Source organism: Coloeus monedula, assembly GCF_965178545.1.
Source record: "Coloeus monedula genome assembly, chromosome: 8".
Taxonomy (NCBI): domain Eukaryota; kingdom Metazoa; phylum Chordata; class Aves; order Passeriformes; family Corvidae; genus Coloeus; species Coloeus monedula.
In genome coordinates this window covers 4,198,715-4,222,562 of record NC_138788.1, presented here as the reverse complement: position 1 = coordinate 4,222,562, position 23,848 = coordinate 4,198,715, and the positions used below count along the sequence as shown (strand labels likewise).

At 49.2% G+C, this 23,848-nt stretch overlaps 1 protein-coding gene across 2 annotated transcripts in view; it reads left to right on the top strand.

Moving 5' to 3' along the window:
* Positions 1-23,848, top strand: part of COL13A1 (collagen type XIII alpha 1 chain) — a gene marked incomplete at its 3' end in the record, with an annotated part of 88,464 nt that overhangs the window by 42,674 nt on the left and 21,942 nt on the right. The window contains exons 10-27 of one of the 2 annotated variants that reach the window (XM_082286451.1): positions 69-95; positions 382-408; positions 2,440-2,496; positions 7,819-7,935; positions 8,389-8,430; positions 9,297-9,323; positions 10,059-10,094; positions 11,384-11,446; positions 12,048-12,074; positions 15,796-15,840; positions 17,562-17,594; positions 18,179-18,205; positions 18,834-18,896; positions 20,753-20,806; positions 21,821-21,907; positions 22,373-22,426; positions 22,637-22,681; positions 23,254-23,322. In XM_082286451.1, the coding sequence (XP_082142577.1) occupies positions 69-95; positions 382-408; positions 2,440-2,496; positions 7,819-7,935; positions 8,389-8,430; positions 9,297-9,323; positions 10,059-10,094; positions 11,384-11,446; positions 12,048-12,074; positions 15,796-15,840; positions 17,562-17,594; positions 18,179-18,205; positions 18,834-18,896; positions 20,753-20,806; positions 21,821-21,907; positions 22,373-22,426; positions 22,637-22,681; positions 23,254-23,322 (900 nt within the window). Of the gene's footprint in view, positions 1-68; positions 96-381; positions 409-2,439; positions 2,497-4,206; positions 4,273-7,818; positions 7,936-8,388; positions 8,431-9,296; positions 9,324-10,058; positions 10,095-11,383; positions 11,447-12,047; positions 12,075-15,795; positions 15,841-17,561; positions 17,595-18,178; positions 18,206-18,833; positions 18,897-20,752; positions 20,807-21,820; positions 21,908-22,372; positions 22,427-22,636; positions 22,682-23,253; positions 23,323-23,848 lie in introns of both variants that reach the window. The other variant, XM_082286452.1, reaches the window with a different exon arrangement.

The window sequence follows — 23,848 nt, the reverse complement described above, 5'->3', positions numbered from 1 at the left end:
CCTTTCCCCTTGCATTCACTGAACTCCTTCATTTACTGAGTCCTTTTTTGATCACTTTTCTTTTATAGGGGCCCCCAGGACAAAAAGGAGAAAAGGTAATTTCGATGGAAACCTTGTTAAAAAGTAAACTGAAAGAGAGGAAGGGGCTTGGTGGACTTGGTGCCGCTCGATGGGACTGTGAGTGAGGAATACAGCAAGAGCAGAGGGCTCAGGGGATCGGGGACAGGAGGCAGGGTGCTTATCGGGTGCAAACTGGCGTAACTGCACTGAGTTTGATATAGTCACAATGATTTACACCTTCTGGATCTGACCCTGCATGCCTATTTTGGTCTCCTCTGTTTGTGGTTTAAACTCTTTCCTTTTTAATCCCTTCTTTCACAGGGTCAGTGTGCAGAGTACCCGCACAGGGTAAGTCATTAGCGTTATTATCCTCTGTCCCGTGCCTTCCTGCATGTTAATCCTCCTTCGTTTGAATGGCTTTTTGTTGGAAGTGGAGATCCTTTCATTAACTAGATGCGTCATCTGGACCCCCAGGGCAGTGCTTGGCTGATTGATGTGTTTCAAAGAAAAGCAGCAGATAAGGTTTTCCGGGAGGGATGTTGGTTCTCCAGTCTGTTCCTGCCCACCGGAGCTGACCCCTAGATAGCTGCTGTCAATTCTACTTCCTGGACACCCTCCTGTGCTTTGTGCTGGACAGGGGAAGGTCCACGTCCTCACCCTAAAACCCAGTGAAACCAGGGGTTTCTGGAGGAGTGGAGGTCACCCACTCACGCCTTGTGCTGCTGCACTGGTTCCGTGCTGCTTCCACGGCCTCTGCTCTGGTTGTGTGGCCAGCAGCAGTGTGGAGTTTGAAGACCTGGGGAGAACTCTATCATCATTCCTCCCTTTTTCTTCTCCCTCATGCTGGTGTCATCCCTGCATAGAGACAAGGAGAAGGGTTGTGCTCCCTGCTTGAGGGTAACCCTTCATCCCCTGGCCATGGTGCTCTGTAAGGTCCCTGACAAGCTGGTCCCCATGCTGGTCCCCAAGCCTGGTGGACTTTCTGCCTGCAAGGAAGAGGCTGAGAGGGACGTTGATGCCAGCAACTGTTTAATGAAAGCCAGGATGTTGCCCCACCTGCTCCTTCATCTTGGCCTGGCCAGCATGTGCTGCAGCCAAGAGTGGAGAGAGAACATCATGGGGTTTGAGGGGATTTAACCAGTTCTAAAAACAACCAGAGTGCTGAAAATCCACTGGAAATGCATTGGAACAACATCATATGAAGTGGCTGGAATTTGTAATCTGGGTGTACAGGGAGACAAGCTTAAGAGCTTTCTGTTTATTTTTGATGGGCCTCTGGATAATCAGCTGGGCTCTGGTCCCTGGCCCAGAAGGGAGCAGGGTTGGAGCAGCAGAGCCACTGGAGAGAGAGCTCGGCTGGCAGCAAGGGAGAAAGGGCAGTGGGTATGTGCCAGTCCCCCCGTGCAATAGCAGCCGGTCAGCTGTGTTTATTCAGTGAGCTGGCTCACTAGATTGTTATGTTAAAAAGGAGCCAACAACACTGGTCACCTGAGCAGTGTCCTGAGTTCCTGTTACAGCCCTTGGCTCTGACTGTCCCCAGTGCTCAAGGTGAAAAGCAGTGGCAGGACCCAAAGCAACACTGGGAAGGGAGCTGGTGCATCCCTGGAAATTGCCTGGGCTCAGGCCTGAGGGCAAAGGCATACTGGTTTGGTGAGTCAGGGTTGTAGGGTGACTGATGAGCTGCAGGGCTGTGACAGCGGGAGAAGGGTGGGTGCAAAGCCTCACATCCTGGCAATGTTTCCTTGGCTCTCATGGAGATACTTTTGGTCTCATGAGGCACCAAGTTCAACATTATAAAAAGCCCATGAGTTGTTCAAGGCTGAGACATGCTCACGGGAAGGGTGACTGTCCTCAGATCAACTCAAGGACAGACTGTCCTGAACTGCAGATCTGGACAGACCAGCCAGCAGAGATGCAGCTCTCTTTCTTTCTTCCTGAATGAAAATTAGGATGGGCCTTGTTGCAAAAATGTGACGCTGCTGACCAAATTGCAATTTATTCTTGCATTTTCTGTTTGATAAGGTTTTTTGTCAGATGTTTTGGGTGAAGAAATGAAAACCAGCATCCTGAAAAACGAGGGATGTTGTTTCAATTTTGTTTCATATTTGTTTTCTTAGGAAGGAAATACAAGGTTAGGATATGTGCCTTGGCTCTTGTTGTAGTTTCCTATTTTTCTGTCTGTATGAGTCTGTGTGGCCTGTGCTGCTGTGAGGGACAAGCCCATGCATTGGGGCTGCCCATTCAGGGTAAGAGGGCCACTCAGGCTGCTCCCAAGTGCCGCTCAGGGAAATGGGGGGACCAGCCATGCTCTGTTTGCTCTCAGAAATACTGTTTGTCTAACTGACCCCATTTGTCTCATGTGTCTTCACTGTTCCCCAGGAATACCTAAGTACCACACTTGCAGCCCTGCGCTCTAACCAGATCCTTACGCTGAAGGTTTGTGGGTAGCGGTCTGATGGGACCCAGTTCTGATGGAAAGGCTCGAGGGTGCAGATCCAATATTGCATGCTGCCTTCTGAAAAAACTTCCCATGGGAACACAGAGAGGGCAGGGCAGGAGATGGGTGGAAGTGCCTTCAGATTTCTTCTCTAAACTCTCCCACTTGCACCTGAATCCATTGCAGGGTCTTGTCTTGACTGTTTTCAGGACTGCTTCTCTACATTTTCCTCCTTATCCATTCCAGCATCCTCCCTCAGCTTCCCTGTAAGCTGTATAGTATTTCAGATACCATTCAGCACTTGAGCAGCCAGGCAAAGCCTGGAGAGAGAGCTTAACTGGCTCTCCTGAGCTATGGGGCCTCCTACACTTTCTTTTAGAAAGGGGAGGTTTGCCTTTGGATAAAATCAGCCCAGCTGAATTTCCAGCAGCACTGCTTTTGGAGCGATAGCTTGTGGCTGTTTGGGTCAGTGCATTTGAACACAACCACCTGATCATGACACCGCAATATTGGGTTACCACTTCTCTTTGCAACAGGACTGGATCCTTGCTTTCCCTGCACACGTGAAGGACAATGTTTAAAGGGAATAAAATGTGCTGCTTGGAAGTGTATGGTTTCTGTGGTGGGAGGCCTGTGGGCAGACCTCTGGGATCTGAGTGCACAGCTCATAGGGGGAAATGTCACACGTGGGCACATTTTTGTGCCCAAGCACAGAAAGTCTCTCTTGCTTCTCCCAATGTAAATCAAGAGCAGCTTCAAGGGAAACCTGATAGGAACAGGAAAGTGGATCAGGCCAGAGCAGCATTCCTGGGCCTGGAGCCGGCATGGTGGGTGCCAGGGTGACAGCAGCATGCATGCAAGTGGAAACTGGATACAGCAAAAGGATGAACAAATGCTCCTGAGCTTTAGTGCATTTGATTTCTGTGTGTCCGGGTCAGCTTTGTGCCCTGAGGCAGCATTCCTGGCTATAAGCAGTCAGAGGGTGATGATGCTGTTGAGCAAGGAAAAACAAAGTGCAGGCTGCCAAGGCAATGCCCTGCTTAGGCGTCCAGCTCCAAGGCCTGGTCTTCTCCCTTGGCCAGGGTGGTTGTGTCTGGCCAGCTCAGTGAACCATGCTGGGACCTCTGTGCTGACCCAGCTAGCCTCTCTCCCCTCCCTTCCATACCTGGAGGAAGGGTGAGTCCTGGAGATACACTGGGTTTCTTGTGAGAGAGCTAGAAAACTGCACTTGGAAAACTTGGAGAAAATTGTAATTTTGATAGTTGCCCCAAATATGATGATAATGATAAGTTAAGAGAAACAATCCCATTGCTGGACACCCTAGCAGAACCACTGAGTGGATATCTTGCAATGAACACTTCCTAAGGAGATCAGCAGAGCTGAGTCAAAAATCCCCTGGGTAATTCTATTTCCAAGCAGAGGAAGCTGTGAAAGCTCTGTGTGGAGGGAGCATTGGGATGGCAAGTGGCCACCCCACACCTGCCAGGCTGGCACCTGCTGAATGCCCCTGTGAGTGGCATGGAGGAGCTCAGAGGTCTGCCAGCAGGTACCTGTGCTGCGCCCGCCCTGTGCTGCTCTCATGCTGGGCTTTATTTTCATGGCAATCTCTCTGTTCCCCTCTTCTCTGTTCTCTCCCCTGGCTGCTCTCTGACTCTCGGTGCCCTAATGGCCTCCTTTGCCCTGCGATCTTCTGGTTTTATCTTCTTCAGCTGTTGCCTCTCCTCAATTCAGTGCGGCTGGCTCCACCTCCGGTTATAAAGAGACGCACTTTCCAGGTAGACTTCTCCTCCTTATTGCCTGTTTCTGAGCTTATCCTGATGCTTGCAATTAATCAGCTTGCTACCTGTCTTTCATCCCCTACAGAGGGGTTTCCAAGAGTTTCAGGCAGAGCTGAGGGACTTTCTTTAAAGTGAAGGAAATCTTTGATGTGATAATGTTGCTAAAAAGAAATGCAGTGAAGCCAGTTTTTTAAACTAAAAGAAATGGGCCATGAAGCTGTTCTTGGGGCTGTCGACAAGCAGCCTCCTCCCTTAAGGAGTCAGTTCCTGCATATTCAATCTCTAGAAGAGGTTAGAAGCCTCTTGCTGAAATACATCTAATGTCTGTGAAATTTAACTGAGAAGAATGAATAGGCAAACGCTTCTTTTAAGGGCTAGTCTAGTCTGAGGCACTTGGGGAAATGTGTTTAAATAAGCTCTTAGAATGGTTTCATTAAATTGCATTAAATCTTTGTGTAAACACATTTATTTTGGTTTCCAGGGCCATAATTCATGTTTAGTTTATTTTGGGAATGAATTCAAAAAGTGAATTCGGACATACGAATAGTGAATAAGAGTGTCCGTAGTCAGAGTTCATGTGGCTTTTAATGAACCCACTTTATGGTCTCTCATTCCATCAGCTGGGATTAGCTTTCCTGTGTGGACAAACCGCTGCAATTACCCCGATGAAGTGTGCTGGGCACTCTCTATTAAGTGGCTGGGTTTTGTCACCCTGCTGCCTGTCTAGGCAGTCGGATGCTAGCAGGGGACTGCAGGATGCAAGAGACCTTTACCATGAGGTGTTTGGTCCTTGCCCAGCACTGGACAAATCCTGACCTTACCACCTGAGGCCGTGGTTTCAGTTCAGTTTCTATCAATTCAGCATTCGCACCACACAGAGCCCCATGGATTGCGCTGTTTGCCCTTCAAAGTGACAGTCTGGAGAGCCAGGCCAAGGACTGACCTCTTGGGAAGGCTTTGAAAGCTGAAGTTCCTCTCCAGGATGAAGTGGGAAACTTGAATAGCTGCCCTACATCCTGTCGTCAGCCAGGGCTGCAGATTGCCTCTGTCTGCAGAGGAAAACTTCACCGGAGAGTTTTGCCATGATCCGTTTTGCTTTTGGTGTATTCATTCTCTAAATGCAACAGGGTGTAATCTGCTCCTACAGATCTGCCAGCACCAGGCAATTCCAGGAGCCCAGTGTATGAATACTAAGAAAAAAAGTGAGTCTGCAAAATGGATGTTAGCACCAGCGCCTGGAAGAGAGGAAAATCCTGCTGCTAACTTTGAGCACATCAGCAGGAGTGCTTTGCCCAAGGGCTGGGGCTTAGCTGAGGCATGGGCTGAGGGGGGTCCTCTGTGAGGAGGCTGAGCAAGCACTGCATTGCTGGGGCACAGTCAGGGTGGCTGGCTGATGTGTAAAAGAACTGAAAAATAGCTCCAGTCGACAGCTAAAAATATAGAATGACAACTGAGGAAAATGACACCTGATCTCCCACTTACTGTATCGACTTACTGTCCATTTAGCTCTGTGGAGGTCCTTTTGTGCTGAACACATTAATGAGACTGTAATGATGTGGTAATAACACTTTTGTGTGTTTAGGGATCTGCAAGGATGGGCACTTGCTTAGACAAAGCCTGCTGTGCCCAAGACAGCAAAGTGAGGGTGATGCAAACAGGACTTTTGGGGGATCTCCTTCCAGCCACTCCCTGTGCTGGGGCAGGACTCCTGCTCTTCCCAGCTCCCTGTCCCCTACCAGCACCCCTTTCCAGCACCATGCTGCATTTTAGTGCCCTAAATCTGGATCATGGACTGGGCTGGCAGAGAGCAGCTGAGGTGGGAGTAGAAGAGGGAGAGCCAAAGTGAGATGGGCAAAGCCCCCTTTGGCTTCCCGTGGTGCACCCATGCTGGGGGTATTGTAAGATGCAGTGGAAGGAAAGTCTTTGAAGCTGGAATGTGAGCGGTCAAGGCAAGAGGAAATCTAGAAATATATTCCAGTGTCCTCCCAATATCTTCATTAGATCCAAATTACCTTCCATATTTAAAAGCTATGAGACCATTTAGAGGATGGTTGAATAGCCCTGAGTATGGAAAATAAGGAAGCTTAGAAAAGAACTTGCATTCCCTTGCAAGGGCCACAGGATGAATGAAGATCCACTTTAAAAATGGGGTGAAGCAAGGGCACCCCTCCTGCCTGGCCCAGCAGGCTTCCCAGCATGGGCTCCAGGTTGGGTGGTGAGGCACAGGAAAAGGGCTGTTGCTCCACACGTGACTGAGCTTCTCGTGAGCCTGGCCCATGTGTTGGAAATTTTCTTTTAAACAGAGCTCATGGCAGAAAGGATGAAATTTGCAGCTTGTTATTTTCATTTATCATTCTAAATAAAGCAAACATCCCTGTATCTGCATGTTTTACTAGAGGCAGCCAGGATAAACAGTGTGCTTGGTAGGAACACAGGCAGGGGACAGATTTCATGCATTTTCCTCCAGTGTATAAGGCTGTAGAGAGGATAAATGCAGCAGAGACCCAATTGCACACCCATTGGCTTTTAATTGAGAAACAGCCATATTTGGTTTCTAGCTTCCCATGGATCCACCAAGGAAAGTTTTTCAAATTGAAATTGGATCACTAGCAGTAGGCTGTCGTGGTACTTTATCTAGGGAGGTGAGCCTAATAAGCAATTAGCGCGGGTGCCACAGTGCCCTAGGAGCTCGCTGGATTAATCAATTATAGCTCAGCAGTCTGGTATTCAAACGTGATGCTTCCAACCCACTGTCTCCTCAGCGCCACTTGATGCCACATCCAGGTCCTTTGGGCCAGATGACATTGCTGAGGCATGAGCCACAGCCATCGAATGGCTACTGAGGGGCCTGGGGAGGAACTGGCTCAAACGGCTCTGTTTCAGAGAGCTGAAAATGGCAGGTGGCTCAGCATGCACTGCCTTGTTAAATCTTAGAAAAACAGGCTCTGCCTAGTGTACATGGGCCTGCCTTGGGTGGGCTCCAGGAATGCCATGATGATCGTGTTACTTTCTTTTGGGTTTGTGGGATTTCTACTTTTGGTCCTTAGCAAAACAGAGGGAGTGTTGTCCAACAAATATAGTATGGGGGAAAAACAGGCTGAGGTAAGACACTGTGGCTCTGCCTGGAAGTGCCAGCGTTGTCATGGGAGGCTTTGCTTCACATGTGACTGTCAAATGCTTTGGAAAGCCTCCTTAGAGACTCAAAAGATGTTGGTCTTTGACACATAAATTTTACTTGACTGGCTCAATGAAGAAAAAGGTCTCTTTGGACTGCTCTGTCATCTCTAGATCCCTTTAGAAGAGAGCTCTGACCAGGTGATCTCAGATGTCTTTGCAAACCATTGGGTGCTGGCTCCTGCTTCCCAGGGAGCCCAGCTGTCCTCAGCAGGGCTCTCCATCACTCTTGGAAACTTTTCCTGGCAGTAACCTGGGACTTGCTTCTATTTCCCCTGCTTCAGTCAGACTGGCCTGCCTTGGGCCCTTAGGGTGGTGGTGTGAAGGGTTTGCTCTGCCAGCTGATAACTCTTGTTTTACAAACTGCAGGGTGAGCAAGGACAAGCGGGGATCCAAGGTCCCCCAGGGCCCCCTGGTCCACCAGGGCCCACTGGACCAGCTGGACCCGAAGGAACCCCAGGACGTCCTGGGCCAATTGGACCCCCTGTAAGTCCTTACCAAAACCTAAATCCTTCTGTTCCCCCATCCCCTAGGGCACAGGCTGTTTCCTCTGGCCCCTGTTGCTTCTGGTGAAGCTGAGATAGCCATGGACAGGAGGCTTGCAGAGCATGTGGATGTGTGGAGAGGAAGAAGTTTCAGGGAAGGAGGGGAGTGAGAGGGAAGGCGGAGATGTGCACTGGGCACTGCTGCTATCTGGACACACAGTGGGTGACACCAGGCTTATTTCCTCCTCCTCAGCCCTTGCAGATGGCCCCAGGGAGGAAGTAACACCTGGGGTGTAATTGTCATGCTGCCTGCCACCCTTTTGAAGTCCTGTCGCTGTCCTATCAAGCAGCCAAGGAGGGTGGGAACAGAAGCACCGTTTATAAAATAATACCATTGCTAAATGGCAGGGCACAGGACAGAAAATCCTGCTCATGTATCTCTCTCTCGCGACAGGGCAGAGCGGGAGAGCCTGGAAAGCCTGGCAGAGATGGAAAGGTGGGTACCAGAAACCAGCTCCATTCCTGGGAGCTGCAGGGGAAAACATGGCATGCTGGCTCCGTAGCCACTGCAGAATGAAAGGAACTTCCATTTCAAAGAGTTTTCAAGGCCTGCTAACAGGACAAGCAAGTCTCATCCCTGAAGGCAAATGCACCTCTCCACACACATTACAGGGGTCAGGGATGCTGTAAACATCCTCATTTCTCTCTGAGAGATCTTCATCTCTCTCTGAGGAGCCAAGGACAGGATGACTAAACACTTGAATTGCCAAAGCAGGCAACATCAAGGGTGGTATAGGCATCAGAGCATATCTAGAGTAGTTTTCCCTTCCTGCCTGCTCACATGCAGCTCCTGCATAGATATTTTGTTTATTTATATTTACACACACATATATCTGGTATGCTTCATGGTTCATATCAGGTAAATTGTTTGGTTTTTTCTCATTTAAAGACACAAGTGGTTTGTTTGTTAATATATTCTCTCTGTTTAGCTTGCCAGAGGAAGCTGCAAATGCCTGATTTACTCCAGAGCTGCACAGTGGGCTGGGAACAAGTTCCCCAAGCAAACCAGAGAAACAGAAAAGATTCTGGAGCATAAGACATAAGGCAAAGCAGCTTTTTAGTCTTCAGATTCAGCAAGAGCAAACCTGGAGAGATGGAGCACTATGGGCATGAATTGATTTGGGTGTGCGGACTAAGATAGTATTCATCTACATGAAGACTAGATTAGAGATGTTTGAGCTCACCAGTGCTAATCTTTAAGGGGTGTTTCAAATCAAACCATCCAGCATCCCCCCATCACCCTGCTGTCCATGTGATGTCTGTATTTTCCAGCCCCAGTGTCTCTTTTGATTTTATCCACAGGGCTTACCTGGGCCTCCTGGACCAAAGGTGAGACATCTCTCCTCACTTAGAGGTGTAGAAAGATGGTGAACAGAGATGGACTCTCCTGATGAGGACAGATGAGTACATTTTGATGGATGGAGGAGGGCTAAAAGAGGTTACATCAAATAGCTGAGAAAGATTTCTAAGCCAGCTCAGCATTGCCTCTGGGGCCTGGCCCGTGTGCTGACTCAAGGGTTTTGTCCAGGCGACACGTCTGAGTAGCATCTTGACTGAGCCAGGCACGCCTCATCAGCCCATCTTGCAAAATTGTTTGCCACACACAGCTTTATTGGCTTCTTCCATTCTCAAAGCATTTCCCAGTGCTTCAGGAATGGATTTTGCAATGCTATTGTTAACTCTGCCATGGTTTCCCATTTATTCACTTGCCAAAGTGTGAGGGAGGGGGTGGTTGTTGTTGTTTTTCAGCCGCAGCCACCCACTCTAATTTGTTTTTATCTGATATGTGTAGCCAGGGTGAGGAAATAGGAACCATGGAGGTTGGGGCACAGAGCTGACATGCATTACCTGTCTGCTAGGGCTTTCCTGCCAGGGCTCAGCCCAGTGCAGGTAATGCTGAGCTGTGGGTCTGAAGGGATGGGAGCTCAGTGGAATCACTCTGAGCAAAAGACGAATTTTCCCCATGGAACGCTCTCCCATCCCAGCAATACCCCAGGGAAGAGGGCAGAGATTCATCCTTCTCAGGCCAAGCCTCGTTTTCTTTTGTCTTTTTGCCTTTTGCAGGGAGACACTGGGATTCAGGGATACCCTGGCAGAAAGGTAAGAAGGGAAGCTTCAATGTTGTTAAATTAATTAGTGCACTGATGCTTCATGGAATCATGGCTGAAAATCTATGGACTGTGCTGAAGCCTCCTGTGGAGCCTTTTTCCTGTTGGACTTGGATTTGCAACAGGCCCACAGATTCCCTGCTGTCACCCATGTAAGGAGAGCCTGGGCCCAGAGATACCTTTAACTCTCCAGCAGCTACGGAACAGATGTCTCTGTGTGTGTGTGCCTCTCTACACCCACTTTCAGGCTGAAATGCACTTCTTGTGCATCCAGACCCAAACAGGAGGCTGGAAAGGGCCAAATCCCTGGCTATTGCTCTCTGGGATACAGGAAAGAGTCAATTCTGCTCTGGGTTAAAAGGCAGAAACTGGCAATGCCCGAATGCCTTCAGCAGCAGCTGGTTAACAGCAGGGTTGTCAAGCCTGGAGGGTGTAATGAAGAGACAGAAAGACAGGGGAAAGACAGAAAGGAAGATCAAAGGGGAGAGAGGGAATGAAGAGACACTGCTAAAGAGATGTCAGCTGGAGAAGGGGAAGGTGGATGTTCCCAGCAGGAAGGAATCCTGTGTCCCCTGTTATCTCCATGTTTCTTTATGGGTGCTCTGCAGGCAAAATGGCAAGACCTGAGAGCTTTTTAATTAGCTCTGTATAAACTGAGAAGTTTTTGTTATGTCAGGAAGTGGAAATTATAGCCCCTGCAGACTGCAGCCCACTCCTGCAGACAGACACAATTTATTGCCCCTTCTCTCAGTGAACCATCAGATTTTCCATTAGGAGCCCATCTTGTTCTGTGTGCGCAGGGCGGGCGGCTCTCGGCAGCGACCTCACAGCAAGGGCCTCTCCTACCAGCCTCTCCTACCAGCTCCTCTTACATGAAACAACTTGTCTGGCTAATTCACTTTCAAGCAAAGAGCCTGCACTTATCTTGGAAGGATGAGCCCAAGGTCATGACCTTTCTCTGGGAAAGCTGGAAGGAATGGATGAATGTAGGGGACCAAGTCCTAATGGGAAGGGAAAAGAAGGCTAAATATTGAGAAAAGTTGTTTACTCAGATATGATGTAGGATATGGGATCACTGCCTTCACTCCATACATTTCATACACTGAATATCTTTCTTGATGCAGAGTGGTGCTCCTCTCCCAGAGAGACCCAGGGGTAGGTTGGTGTGTGTAGGACACCTTGGTGTGTCTCACTCCTCTGCTGACCTTTCTGGTGACCAACAGCTCCTTTTCTTGCTGCTGTGTTTGCTTCTTCCACTGTTTTCTTTCTTCTCTTCCTCAGGGTGAGGTGGGCGAGTCAGGCCTGCCCGGTGCCCACGGCCTCCCTGGAGCCTCTGGCCCCAAGGTAACCCTTAAAAAGTCGAGTCAGTGGGGGCACCTCTCAGGGGCAGATAAGTGGCACAAGCCTATCCTAAGGGGATATCAAAGGCCATGGGCTGGAGACAGTTCTCTAGAACCTGGAATGAACTTTGTAGACAGGAACACTTGCTCTTATGTGAAGAGTCTGGGCGATTGTTGGCCAAGGTGATTCCACACTGTCCTGAACCAGGACCTACACAGTCCCCCATTAAAGAATAAAACTGGCTCAGCCTTTAGAGGCTTATGCACCAGGGCTGTGAAAATGAGGCTACTCTGGACCATGAAATATTTTGATGGTTTCTACACCCTTATCATGTAGAAAAACATTAGTATGGGCAACCTCCAGCATCCACTCCAGGGACCTAAACTGCCTTTGCATACCCTAGGAGGGCTGGGTTACAGCCAGTGCTTGACTGGTACCATGTTGCTGTGAGGAGGACCAGAGTGCTGGGGTTGCATTTATCACAACCCTCTTTTGGCTACTTTCCCTTTGTCGCTTGCTGTTACAACTGAACTGCTTGCTTGGTTTCCCTTTATGTTCACTGTCCTTCTCTGTTTCCCCCCTTTCTCTCCTCTTTGCTGGGCAGGGTGAAAAAGGGGATGCTGGTGTAAAGGTAGGCATGACAAATATGTTTTTCTAATGCACAGTAGATCACCTGGGAGATACTGCTCCTTGGGCTAATGGATTGTAAGGGGAAATTGGGTCCAAGGCAGCTCTGTGGGGTATTTGATGGAGTACACATCTGTGCTCTGATTAACCACAGACAGGCACTCCGAGCTCAGGCAATAAACGCAGCCTTTATCCGTTCGGTGGAATTCGATTCTTACCAAAGGCATTTCTCTGACTATGAAGTTTGCTGGTGATTTGTTACATCTCTCTATTTGATGGGCTAGGTTGGGGTTTCCTCATAAACTCTGGTTAGCTGACGCATCAAATCCACTCAAACTCCACGATTCAGGCTGAGGTTTGGCACCAGCTTTTCTGTCTGTTTCTGGACACTTTTTACAGGCTCATATGGTCTCTGCCCAGATGTTATCTATTTGACTGAAATTTACTGTACCCATATATTTAAAGTATATTACTCAATGTAGACTGTTCTTAAAACATTACAGCATTGGCAAGTGTTCATGGCAGTCAGAGCACGCTGTGTCATGCCATACATCTTAAACATCGTGAGGAAAGACTGGTCCTGTAATATTTGGACAGGCATTAACAGTGACATGTACATTTCCAGTATTTAGTGTGTGGCATACAGCTCATTTATCGTGCAGCACATACACTTTCTATATCTTTACCATCTGGGTGGATTACTGTTCGAAGAGAGAGAAGGCCCCTTCAGAGCTTACCAGGGATATATCACTTGGAGTTTAAAGAGATGTTCTTTGGGAATGCAGGCTCTGGGTTCATAGTTTAATAGAGCAGCAGTGGTTGTGTTCCTACAAAAAACCAGTACCTCCTCAGAAATATTACCGTGCATGCAGAGTCCAAAGGTTTCCTGTGTCCTTCTCCAGTGTAATTCCATCAAGGACAAAGGTATTGCTCCTGTTTGTGCCAGTGTGAATGAAGGTGGAATTGCACCCAGAACAGATGTGTTTTGAGGGCTTGGAGTTTGCTGCTCTCTCAACAGTGGGTCTCCTATTAAGCTGAACTGAAGGACTGAAGTCAGAGTGTGGCCTGGGAGGGAGAAAAGGCTGAAAGGAGAAGCTGTGTTTCATCCCTGCTTAAAGTCCCTTGTTTCACTGCTAGCATTGGAACACCTGCTTTATTTGTGCCCGTGTACAAGGACTAACCAGCCCTTCACTGGCAAAGGGGAAGTCTTCAGGTATTGCAGTGATGTCTCAGGGTCATCCAGAGGATGAGAGCCTTCCCTGACTCGGGGCCACAGTCTTTCTACTTGGTCCTTTATTTATCCCTTATTCATCCCGCGTCAGGAAGAGCAGAGATGAAACCCATTACGGTTTTTGTGATACTAAATTGCAGCTCCAAAGGGGCACCTCCCCGGTCCCAAAGCAGCAGCTTCTTTCACACACAGACTTTCATTTGTTATTGTCAAGGTCTCTTTTCTCTCAACTTCCTTTCTTTTTGCTCAGAGGAATTGAAGGGGAAGTGCAGACACACTCTTAAATCAGCAGCCAGACCTCACCCAGTAGCAGCTCCTGAGCATCCAACAGAACATGCATTTGTTGTCTTTGGAAATTGCTTCTTTCTGTTGTCCTCCCACCTAGGAGGATTGATTGGGACTCTGGAAGACTTTTAAATCTTCCAACTTTGGATCCAATTACCTGGACTTTGCCTTGAGGAGCCCTGGACAAACACTATGATTCGTAGTTTAGCTGAGTGGCCAATCTTGCATGGAATATCACTGCTGCCAGTGAAGAATATCTCTGGCCTGAAGAGGTTTGCTAGCATCATACAGACCCCTTGTTCATTTAACCACTTGTCCCCACCCAGTGACAGGTGCAGCACAACCTAGATTGTCTCTCAGCTGTTTTCTTCTGTGGCCACCGCTTGTGCTTTGATCATGTAAGGACCTAAATCTGTGTCTCATGAAGGTCATTAGGCAGTCATTGTGATCACCTGGCCCGCTTGAATGAGCATTTGATTCTGCCCCCAGCCTGTCACATTCAGCTTCACTGATGTTTTCTTACTTTTTTCCTGAAAGATCCATAGGATGAGGCTTTTTCTCATGCTCTGAGGAAGGAGCCATAATGTGCCCACAGCCTTTCTCAATAACCCCCTGATAATTTGCCTCTCACGGCAAAGAGCAAAAAGGAAGGGTTGTCTGCTTTAATTGGCAGCTAATGAGCTGATCAGCGTGAGGCACCATTGGCACGCCGTGGGGATAAAGCTGCTCACACCAGGTAAAAGGGGAGGAGAGTGTGAGGTCACGGTGTGGAAGGGAGAGGTGCTTCCTAAATCAGCATGAAGTTCAGGAGAGCTGGGAGATGTTACTGGTTGCCTTTCTAAAGCCCCCTGGGGAGCTGTGCTGGATGTTTTGCGTTCTGTACCCATCTCTGGTGATGTTTCCCAGTTCCTGACTTGGCTGCACCATTCTAGTGCTGCTTTTGGTGGGCAGCTGCTGCTGCCTGGCTACGGCACCCTGTGCAGCTCCTAGGGTAGCAGGGGATCGCAAAGGGAGCAGCTCAGCGGGTATTCGCTGTACTACAATGGCTTTCAAACACATAAGGGTTTAAAGATGTTCTGGAAAGTTGTTTTTCCTGCTTTTTCTCTGACGCTGGGTTTCTTTCTGCTCTTCAGCGGCGCAGTGTCACGTTTGTTGCTCTAGTGCCTAGTGGGATTAGCTCTCTAATTAGCTCTAGTGCCTGTGGGATCTCGCCGGTGCCGGGGGCTGTGCCAGCGTCGTCAGGAAATATGGCATAGGGTGGTTGCTCTGAGTTGCCCCTGTGGGGGGTTACCGTACTCCCTCTCACTGAGGGGGCTTTGCTGTTGCAGGGCTAAATAATTCAACAGCTCTTCAGGTGGACAGTTCTTCCAGAAAAGTTTCTGGGAAGGGGAATTACTGTCACAGGCTGGGCTGCCCTGTGGGGATGGTCTCTGCAAGCGGGGTGGGTGTGTTCCACCAGAAAGCATCGGTCTTCCCTGCTTGGTCTTGCTTAAAAAAAACGAGAGAGCACAATTGGGAAGGAGAGGGAGAGAGAGCGATCCACGTTTTTCCAGTACAAAGTATTCCTAAATACTGCTTTACTTTTCTAACTGCTGAAAATAGGGTAGCTAAGTAGGCTGTGTAGGGCAGGAGGTGCCCACATTAGGCCATGTATATGATGGTATTAGAAGCTGTTTTATAAAATACAGTTCACAGGATGCTGTAATTACAAAAAGTTAATTTAAAAAAAAAGCATATATGTATATCCTTCCAAGCAAGGACTAAACACCCAGAACAAAATGACAGCAGTATGCAGATTGCCTGAAGATGTTTTATTTTCCAGTTATCACGAGACAAAATTCAGGCTAACAGCACTTGTTAGCACCCTTGGGTTCTCTGTTTCTCCAAATAGGTTTGTTCATTCTATGGTCACTGTGGGCTGAATGCCTCCCTGTGCCCTACATCATGCTGTGACCTGGAATGTGGTAGCAGGATACAGAGGCTGTGGCACTCCAGTGGGGTCCGTCCTGTAAGGCTTGAGAGGTGCCGCTGAGGGGAAATGGCCCCAGCTAGAGCAGTCAACTTGATGATAGTCGTGTGGGGAAAACAGTGCCTCACCTCGCTTGGGAGGGTTTCTCATCACCTGTGCCCTGGGCACTCCTCACAGTGCCCTGGGAGGACTCATCTTCTGTCTCTTGCTGTCTTTCTCTGTGTCTTGCTCTGCTTCCAGGGGGAGAGAGGCATGCCAGGGATGCCAGGAAGACATGGCTCTAAGGTACCTTGTAACCAGAGGAGTGACGCTTGTCTGCCTGATCTCACCCATAGCACTCGACTGCCCCTGATGCACAGGCATTTGTGTGTGTGTCTCTTAGTTGGTGGCTGTCCTCAGCTGAATTGTTTATGCTTCTAAATTGCAAAATACAGGGCCTAATTTGTGAAGGCGATGGTGGGGAAGAAGTGTTTACAGAGCAAATGGCATGTCCAGTCTGATGCTGACTTGAAACATCAGGATCTTCATGCTTTATGCCAGTGAGAGCAGCCAGTTGCTGATGTTTGTAAAGGGAATTGGCATTTTGTAAATTGGGTTCCCAGGTGACTGCTGCAGATGTGTGTTAGCCCAGCTGGGATAAGCAGGGCTGCCCAAGTGTGAACCTGGACTAATGCAGCGATGAATCAGGGTCAGTGTGTGAGCAACCCTGCATGTCTGTGGATTGCATTTTAAGGGTAAATACTAAAAAATAACATGATCTGTGTTCACTGCTGTTTGAAGGCTGAAAAATGAGGAACAGGCATCCCAAGGCACCACGAAGGCCTAACCAAAGCCACTTACTGCATGTTATCCCTTTCATGACTCTAGCCTGTATTCACTAAAACCTACTGATCCTGAGACAATCTGGAATGCTTTTTCCCCCCCATTTATTGCATAGAATCCCTGATCTCCATCTTCTGTCCTTGTGTTTTTTAGCTTTTGTCCCCGATTTCTGTTTCAGAAAGCTGAGAGGTATGATCCTGCTGCTCTCTGACTCCCCACTCCTTCTTGTTTGAACTTTTCCAAACTCTTTTCACTTTGAACTTGGCTCCCAGTCCTCCTCACTGCCTCATGTACTACATCCCAACCCTTCACATTTCCCAACTTCTAATACCACTTCACTCCCTCCCCTCTCCTTAGTTTATCCCCCATATTTGCTTTTTCAACGGAACCTTTTCTAACTAGGGCCTAACTAATACTAACACAGGGTATACAGAGATTTCAGAGGATGGTTGACAGGGACAACCTGCATTTTGCATCAGCAAAAACTGTCAAGGGAAATGTGACAGTCCCTGTGGGAGCAGCTGTCTCCTGAGGCTCTGAGGCACCTGTCTCGGATGACAGGGCAGCCTGGACTCCGCAGTCCCATGGTGGTGGCTTGCTCTGCACTGCAGAATGACACCTGAATTGCAGTGCTCAGAGGTCTGTTTTCTCCCCTAAGGTGTCTGGCTTCAGAGCTCTCCTGAAAGCATGTTATTGCAGGGTTTGTCTTCTGTGATAAAAACAGAATGAGGGGGAATACCCCAAGGCTCTGGGATACAAGCTGGCTTTTCTTGGGATGCTTGAGCTGAGGTATCTGGGCTCTAGCCTTGAAGTGGGGGTTTGGTCCTTGGTCTGTCTTTGCATTCCTCAGTTATTTGACCCTGTTCTGCTTGTTGGCCTTTGCTTCACTTGCGGGACTAAAACCAGGGGCGGTGGGGGTGGAAATCCAGCTGTCTCGAGTGGGTTGTGCTCATGATGCCTGCCATTGGAAGAGCTTTCTGGAACCCAGAGCCACTGCCACAGGTGAACAACTGCTCAGGGAATGAAAACGTGTGCTGTGTGGTGTTACAGCATTACTTCTGAGTGGTGGAAAGGAAAAGATTTTCGCATTTTCAGTTTCACCTGACTGATACTGTTTTGTTTTTTAAAAATGTATGTCCGATTAATTTCAAACAAGGTGTTCCTGTCTTTCCTCTCTCTGCCAGGGCGCTCCTGGGATGGCCACCGCAGGGATGAAGGTCAGTTTTACGCTGCAATGCCTTGAGTTGGCCTCGGGCTGGAGCTGGGAGAGCGCAAGGCGCTAGAAAATGGTCGGACAGCTCCCACTAAAGGGGAATATCAGAACTGCCGTGGCTTTGGCGGAGTTGCTACACCTGTCTCCAGCCTCACTCCTGCTACCTGGCAGCGAGTCTGGTGAACTAGTACCGTCACAGCCTCCCCCAGCTGCACCTGCAGCCTTGCTCTTCTCCTGTGAAAACAGAGCAAGGAGCGGCAAATTCCTTTGTGCCAGCAGATGAGTCTTGTCTTCCTATGCTCCTCTGTGTCTGGTAAACATCCTGACATACTGCAAGGTCGTTACTCTGTTCTATAGAAGCCACGAGTCTGAGGTCTGCTGGTCTCTTAGAGCAGTCTGGGAGCTGGCTAGTGAAGATAAAAGAAGTTTCAGGCACAAAAATATGCAACTGAAACACTGTGATGCCCTTACTTACCAGGTCAAGGCCCCCACAGATCAATGTTGTTTTCCCCACTCTGATAGCCCTAGGAGGATTTGTACTCTCTCCTCCTGGTTTTTCACCTTATTTTCCTGTCTCTTTCTCACTAGGGCGAGCCTGGGACTCCAGGAGAAAAGGTACTCTCACAGGGCTTTGCTCTGAGCCTGCACTTCTGGTTGGTTTGTGTATTTTTTCCTCCCTGATCAGCTGAGGGAGCTGAGGAATGTCTGTGTACTTGCCAGTGCCTGAATCCAGGCCCTAGTGGCACCTGCCACTCTAAGCAAAGTGGTAGTAGGATACAGTGATACCAAGTGAGAGAGGGATCATACGGCAAGTATTTCCATCCTCCTGCTTGTGTCTGTGTCAATGGGAACCTTCCAGCTGCCTTCCTCCTTTCCTCCCTACTCCGAGATACGCACAGCACACTGTGCTTAGCAAGTAGGTTCCCTCTGCCCCTTCCCTTGTCCCCTTTCTGCCTCCCATACTTCTGTGCCCCCAGAAGCCTTCCCATGTCCCTGCAGAGGGCTCTTCCACCGTGCAGTGTATGAACTGCTCTGCACAGTGTCCCCACCTCAGTGTAGCGTGACCTGGTTTGAGTTCCTGAGGCAGGCATGGTGTGTGAGTGCCCCATGCCTCTCCATCCCGGAGCAGCCGGCTTGGTTTCAGAGCAGCTGGCTGCTCTTGTTTGAGGCTCGCTGGGTTATGTTACAGCATGTGACAGCCATATAACAGACATGTTCTCTGTCTCTTTTTTTCCCCACGAAGGGAGATCCTGGAGTCCCAGGGAGGATGGGCCCCCCAGGTTTGCCAGGGAAGAGGGGGCAGCGGGTAGGACATTGTGTGTTTGGGCTGGGTGTCCTGGTAGCGCTGTGCTGTGTTCCCTGCGAGCGGGAGCTGCCGGGAGCTTCCGTGTGTTGCATTATCATGCTTGCGGGGGATTACGTGTCCTTTGCTGGCTCTTGCCCCCTTGGTGAAGTGTGTTTGCATGTTCCTGCTTGCAGGAGGTGGGGGGCTGGTGGCAGGCAGGGCAGCATGAGATGCCTGGGATGTAGCCTTGTCCTGGGAACGATTAAGGACAGTGCTGCATCTCTTGACTCCAGAAATAACACCCTAAACAGGGATTCAGTAATCTGACCTCCTTCCTCAAGAAATCCACTGCTTTGCACTGTAGTTATGGCATCACAGGATGTTTTCAGTAGCTCTTATGGATGTGTATTCAAAAGAGTCCTTGAATGAAAAGTGGGCTACCAAGGCGGAATCAGGGATTCACAGAGGCCTGGGACAGGATTATTCCTTATTATAGGAATTACACCTTTACAAAAACCCCCAATGCCAAACCTTTTCATTGGGTATGAGGTCCTGAAAATGTTTTCCCTCTTTCCAGGGAGAGAAGCATTAATTTAATAATGTGCATGCTTTGGCAGGGAAAGAAGGCTCAGACAGGGGGGTCTTACAGGTGGCTGGAAGCCAAATTACTTTGGAGAAGGGGGGCACTGCACTCTAGAATTGCCTGACAAAAAGATTGCTGCTAGTTAATTATTTTCCAGGGAGCCACCAGTGCATGTCTGTTCCTGGAACATTGATGCAAGTCCCTTGCATGTCAGATGCGTGCCCTTGAGCTCTGATGAGCAGCACCAGCCTCTGCAGCCCAGTAGCTTGGCTCCAGGAGCCTTTGTGGAGAGAGCTGGGCACCTGTGGGGGGAAAGAGGATTTGAATTGTTCCCTGTAATCTGTACAAGTTGCTGAGTCTTGGAGCTGTGGGGATAGCGGCTAAGAACACCCCTTCCCCTGGTGATGCGTTTGAAACATTTCTTCAGGGTAGCAGAAACCTCCAATATTTCACACTGTCCTGGCAAAATGCAGACTCCCAAACAGGACACTGTACCTGGAAACCATGGGTTTAGCAGCTGTATGGAATGGTCTGAAGAGAACTTAACTTCAACATAAAGACCAGTAATTGAGTTCCAATATTCAAAATATGGCCCCGGTGTCATGGTGAGCTGAGCAAAGCCACTTCACCAAAGGAATGCCAGATGCTCTCCATTGCTCGCTGCCTGTGGCATCCTCCATGCTCCATGGTGCCTCACACAGCTCAGCCTGCAGCTCACCAGGCATCATCTTGTATCATCAGCTGCTGTCTTTGCCATTTTTGCCACTCCTGTTGTCACTGCTTTTCATGACCAGTGTGTGTCACAGAGCTTGGCTGCCAGCTGAGACACTGCACTGCTTGCGTTTTTTTAAGAGCATAATGAGTCTGGGATTTGGAGCTAGGGAAGAGGAGCAGGGCATGGAGAAAGTCCTGCACTCCAACTAAAATTCGCCCTTGGCAACAGCTTCTGTGGGTATATGGGTCAGGGAAAGCCTGTGCAGAAGAAGTGACAGGGAAAAGAGTTTAGCAGACCAGAGGGATAAGGAAGATGCACAGGGGTGTCCCTGGATCCCTTGCCCACTCACCTTGCTTTGGAGAGAACTGGCAGTGATGTGCAGAGATAGTCAAAAGGATGGGCAAAAACGTGTAATGTCTTGAGCTGGTACTGCTCACGGAGGATGCGTTGTCTGTGCCCAAAATAAAATCCCTAGGAAAGGAGAGAGAGTGTGAAACCAGGAGCAGCTCACCCTTTTGCTACTCCTCCAGGATGGAGAGCCTGCAGAGTCAGCCTTGACCATGTCTGTTTTGCCAACAGGGTGAGAAGGGACAAGCTGGTGACCCTGGCCTTCCTGGACTTCCTGGCCCAAAGGTTTGTTTGTTTCCTGATTTTATTTTTTTTCTTTTTTTGGGTGGGGCCACTCTCACCCCTTTTCCTCCCTCCCTCCTGTGCACAGCTCACACACTGCTAGCTGTGGCAGTATGTTCTGCTCAGCTGAATGTCATCCCCAGACAGGGATGTGAGGGAGGCACACAAAAAGATGTCTCTTTGTGAGGAATTGTGTGCCCTCATGTAGTGAGGGGGAGATTGACCACGGAATCATGTTCCAGTAGTTCCCCTTTAAAAGCATGGCCTCAGATGTAACATGGCATTTCAGCCTCCTTCCTGTTCCAAGATCCATGGGTGATGAGAAGAGGGGCTTTTGGGGAGCTGCACTACTGTGCTGTGAATTGGAGGAGTAGCTTTGTGCTCAGAGAGACCCAAGGCAGGTCACATAAAGATAAGCCCTAAAACTGGCTTTTTCCCTGATTTATCTGAGATTTTCAGATAGAAATCACACCTTTCAAATCAGACTTGCTTTTTCTTTGGGAAAAGGGACAGTGCAGTGAATGCCAGTGGCCATTTCAGGAAGGGATGAGGGTTCAGTGACAAGGCTTTCCTGTTACTGCCTTATTATGTGCTCTTGGTGTGCATGGTGTGCAGGGCTGAGTGGCTGATGATTACAGCTCCAGAGGGAGACATCCCAAAAGAAGCCGTCATCAGGTGGTTTAATTCAACAATAGAAGAACACAGTGTTCAAAGGGAGGCTGGGGGATGAGGTTTGTCCACAGGCAGCCTTGTGTTGCCCTGGGGAGTAAGTGCCGTGCTGCAGCTGAAGGGATGAGCGTGGCTGTGGCTGCTGGCAGGGCTCCACAAGGACCCTCAGGCATTGTCCTGTTCCTGGCCAGCTGCTGCCCCTGGAGCAGTGCCTCTCTGGGCTATCAAGAGTCCAGCTGATGGACCTTGTTTTGGGCCATGTCTCTCTAAGCCAGTATTTTGGCAAATGAAATTACAGAGATGCAGAGTCTGAGCTGAGACATATGGCTTACCCTTCTTTGCAAACAGGGAGAGAAGGGAATTGCTGAGAATGCCTTGGTGGGAGCTAAAGGAGAACCTGGCCCTCCAGGTCTGCCTGGACCCCCTGGACCAAAGGTGAGTGGTTTTTCCTTCACAGAGTTGTGTGTTTTGAGGGACTGTGCCCAGCACAAGGTGTATAGGAAGGAGCAAAGGTTGTATTCATCTGTGCCCACCTGTGATTACCTGCTGGAGGGATATCAGGTTCTACAGAGTGTTTTAGTACTGTTGTTCTATATGCTGCAGGTGAGAGAATTTGTGAACTGTTTTTGGAAGGAAAATGCCCTTCTTGTTCTCAAATAACTCCCCTCTAGGCTCTGTGAGAAACCAGTCTGAACACTCCCTCTGCCCTGGGTGGAACAGAAGGGTGAGTGGTGGGCAGTTGTGGCAGGAGATTTGGGCTACCTGAGGAGAAGGTGGCACAGGAGGGGGTGCTTGGATGGTGCAGTTCTGTAGCTCTTCCTGGAAGTGAGAAGCCAGCAGTGGAGTTGCATCCTCTCAACACAATACAGACCCATCCCTTTCCCTTTCTCTTCCTGTCAGGGAGAAGCTGGTGACATTGGTCAGCCTGGTGCTGCAGGATCACAGGGAGAAAAGGTATGGGGTGCTTCTGCACAACCCACCTCTAGGTTCTGAGGTTCAGTAGCTGCAGATTTGTTCCTATGTGTACAGAACTTAGCTGAAAAGGAGAATTTTAAATCAAGCTGTCTAGCCCAGACTGTTTCAGAGAACCAGCAGAGGATGATTCCTGGAGTTCATGCAAGTGTGGGGACAGGCTTTGCTAAAATTGTGATCTTCCTGTTTCAGGGGGAACGTGGTTCACCGGGAGACCAGGGACCCATGGGCCCAAGGGTAGGTGTTCCTCCACTAATGAAGAGTTTTGGCCCGTCAGAGGGGTCTAAGGATAGTGGGACCGCACTGACAGTCCAGATTGGGTCTTGCTGTCACTGTGCTCGTAGCTGGGCAGTGGCTAAGTTTGCGACAGGCTATTTCTCCACTCCAAACCCTCACCCCCACATTAGAGGAACAAAGTCTCCCAAGCCATCTCAGAGTGGCTCATTCATAGGAGGAGGTGGGTTTGGACATCCCAGTCTGGACTCAGGCCCTTGACCTACGAGAAAAGAGAAACAAGAGGGTTGGTGCATGTTCATGGGTTGGTCAAACAATCCAGTTCCTGGCTTCTGGCCTCAACTTCACCTCTTTCCAGACTGCCAGCTTTGATGGTCATGACATGGTGATCTGAGCTGGGCTGGCTACAATTCTGTAGAATTTCCTGCATTGCAGAGGCTTTCTTTAATAAATGAAAAACTGGACACTTATGAAATGGACCCTTCTGAGTCCCTTTTTTCAGAGTGAGCCACAGCTCCGAGCACCCCAAGGGAAGGGCAATCCCAGCCCCTGGCTAAAAACCTGGTATTTTTCAGGGCCCCAAAGGAGAGCCTGGGAAGGATGAAATTATGGACTATGATGGGAACATCAGTGAAGCTCTCCAGGTGAGCAGCTGCCCTCCTGTCCTGTGAGGTGACTGCTGGGTGCTTTACTGTTTCCCAGGGGCACAGACAGCTGTGAACAATGTAGATCTGCTTCCTCTGCGCCAGCCGCAAAGGGAAGCACTTGGTTGTGCCATAGTCCCCTTCATCCCACAGCTCCCTTCCTGTAGTGTTTTGGTAAATACCTGTGCACCTGGCTGGGCTGATGTATCCATACTGGTTGACAGAGAGGTCACATGAACCCCCTTGGGAGTGGCCCATGGCGTGGGGTGGGTGGTGAATAAAGTCACCAAAGCTTCCTTGCAAGCATGTGCAGTTGAAGTGCAGTGAACGGGGGGCTGTGCCCAGCTCTGGGCTGGCCTGGGTTCCACTGGGAAAAAGGAGAAATTGTAGAATAACAGCTCTGTGGGACTCAGAGTGTGGTTATTGTTTGTTTGTTTGTTTTTCTCTTACTAGTTTTGTAGGCTCCGTGCTCATTTGGGCCAGTGTACATTAGTGGAGAATGAGCCGTCTCCAGGAAAAAGCTTAG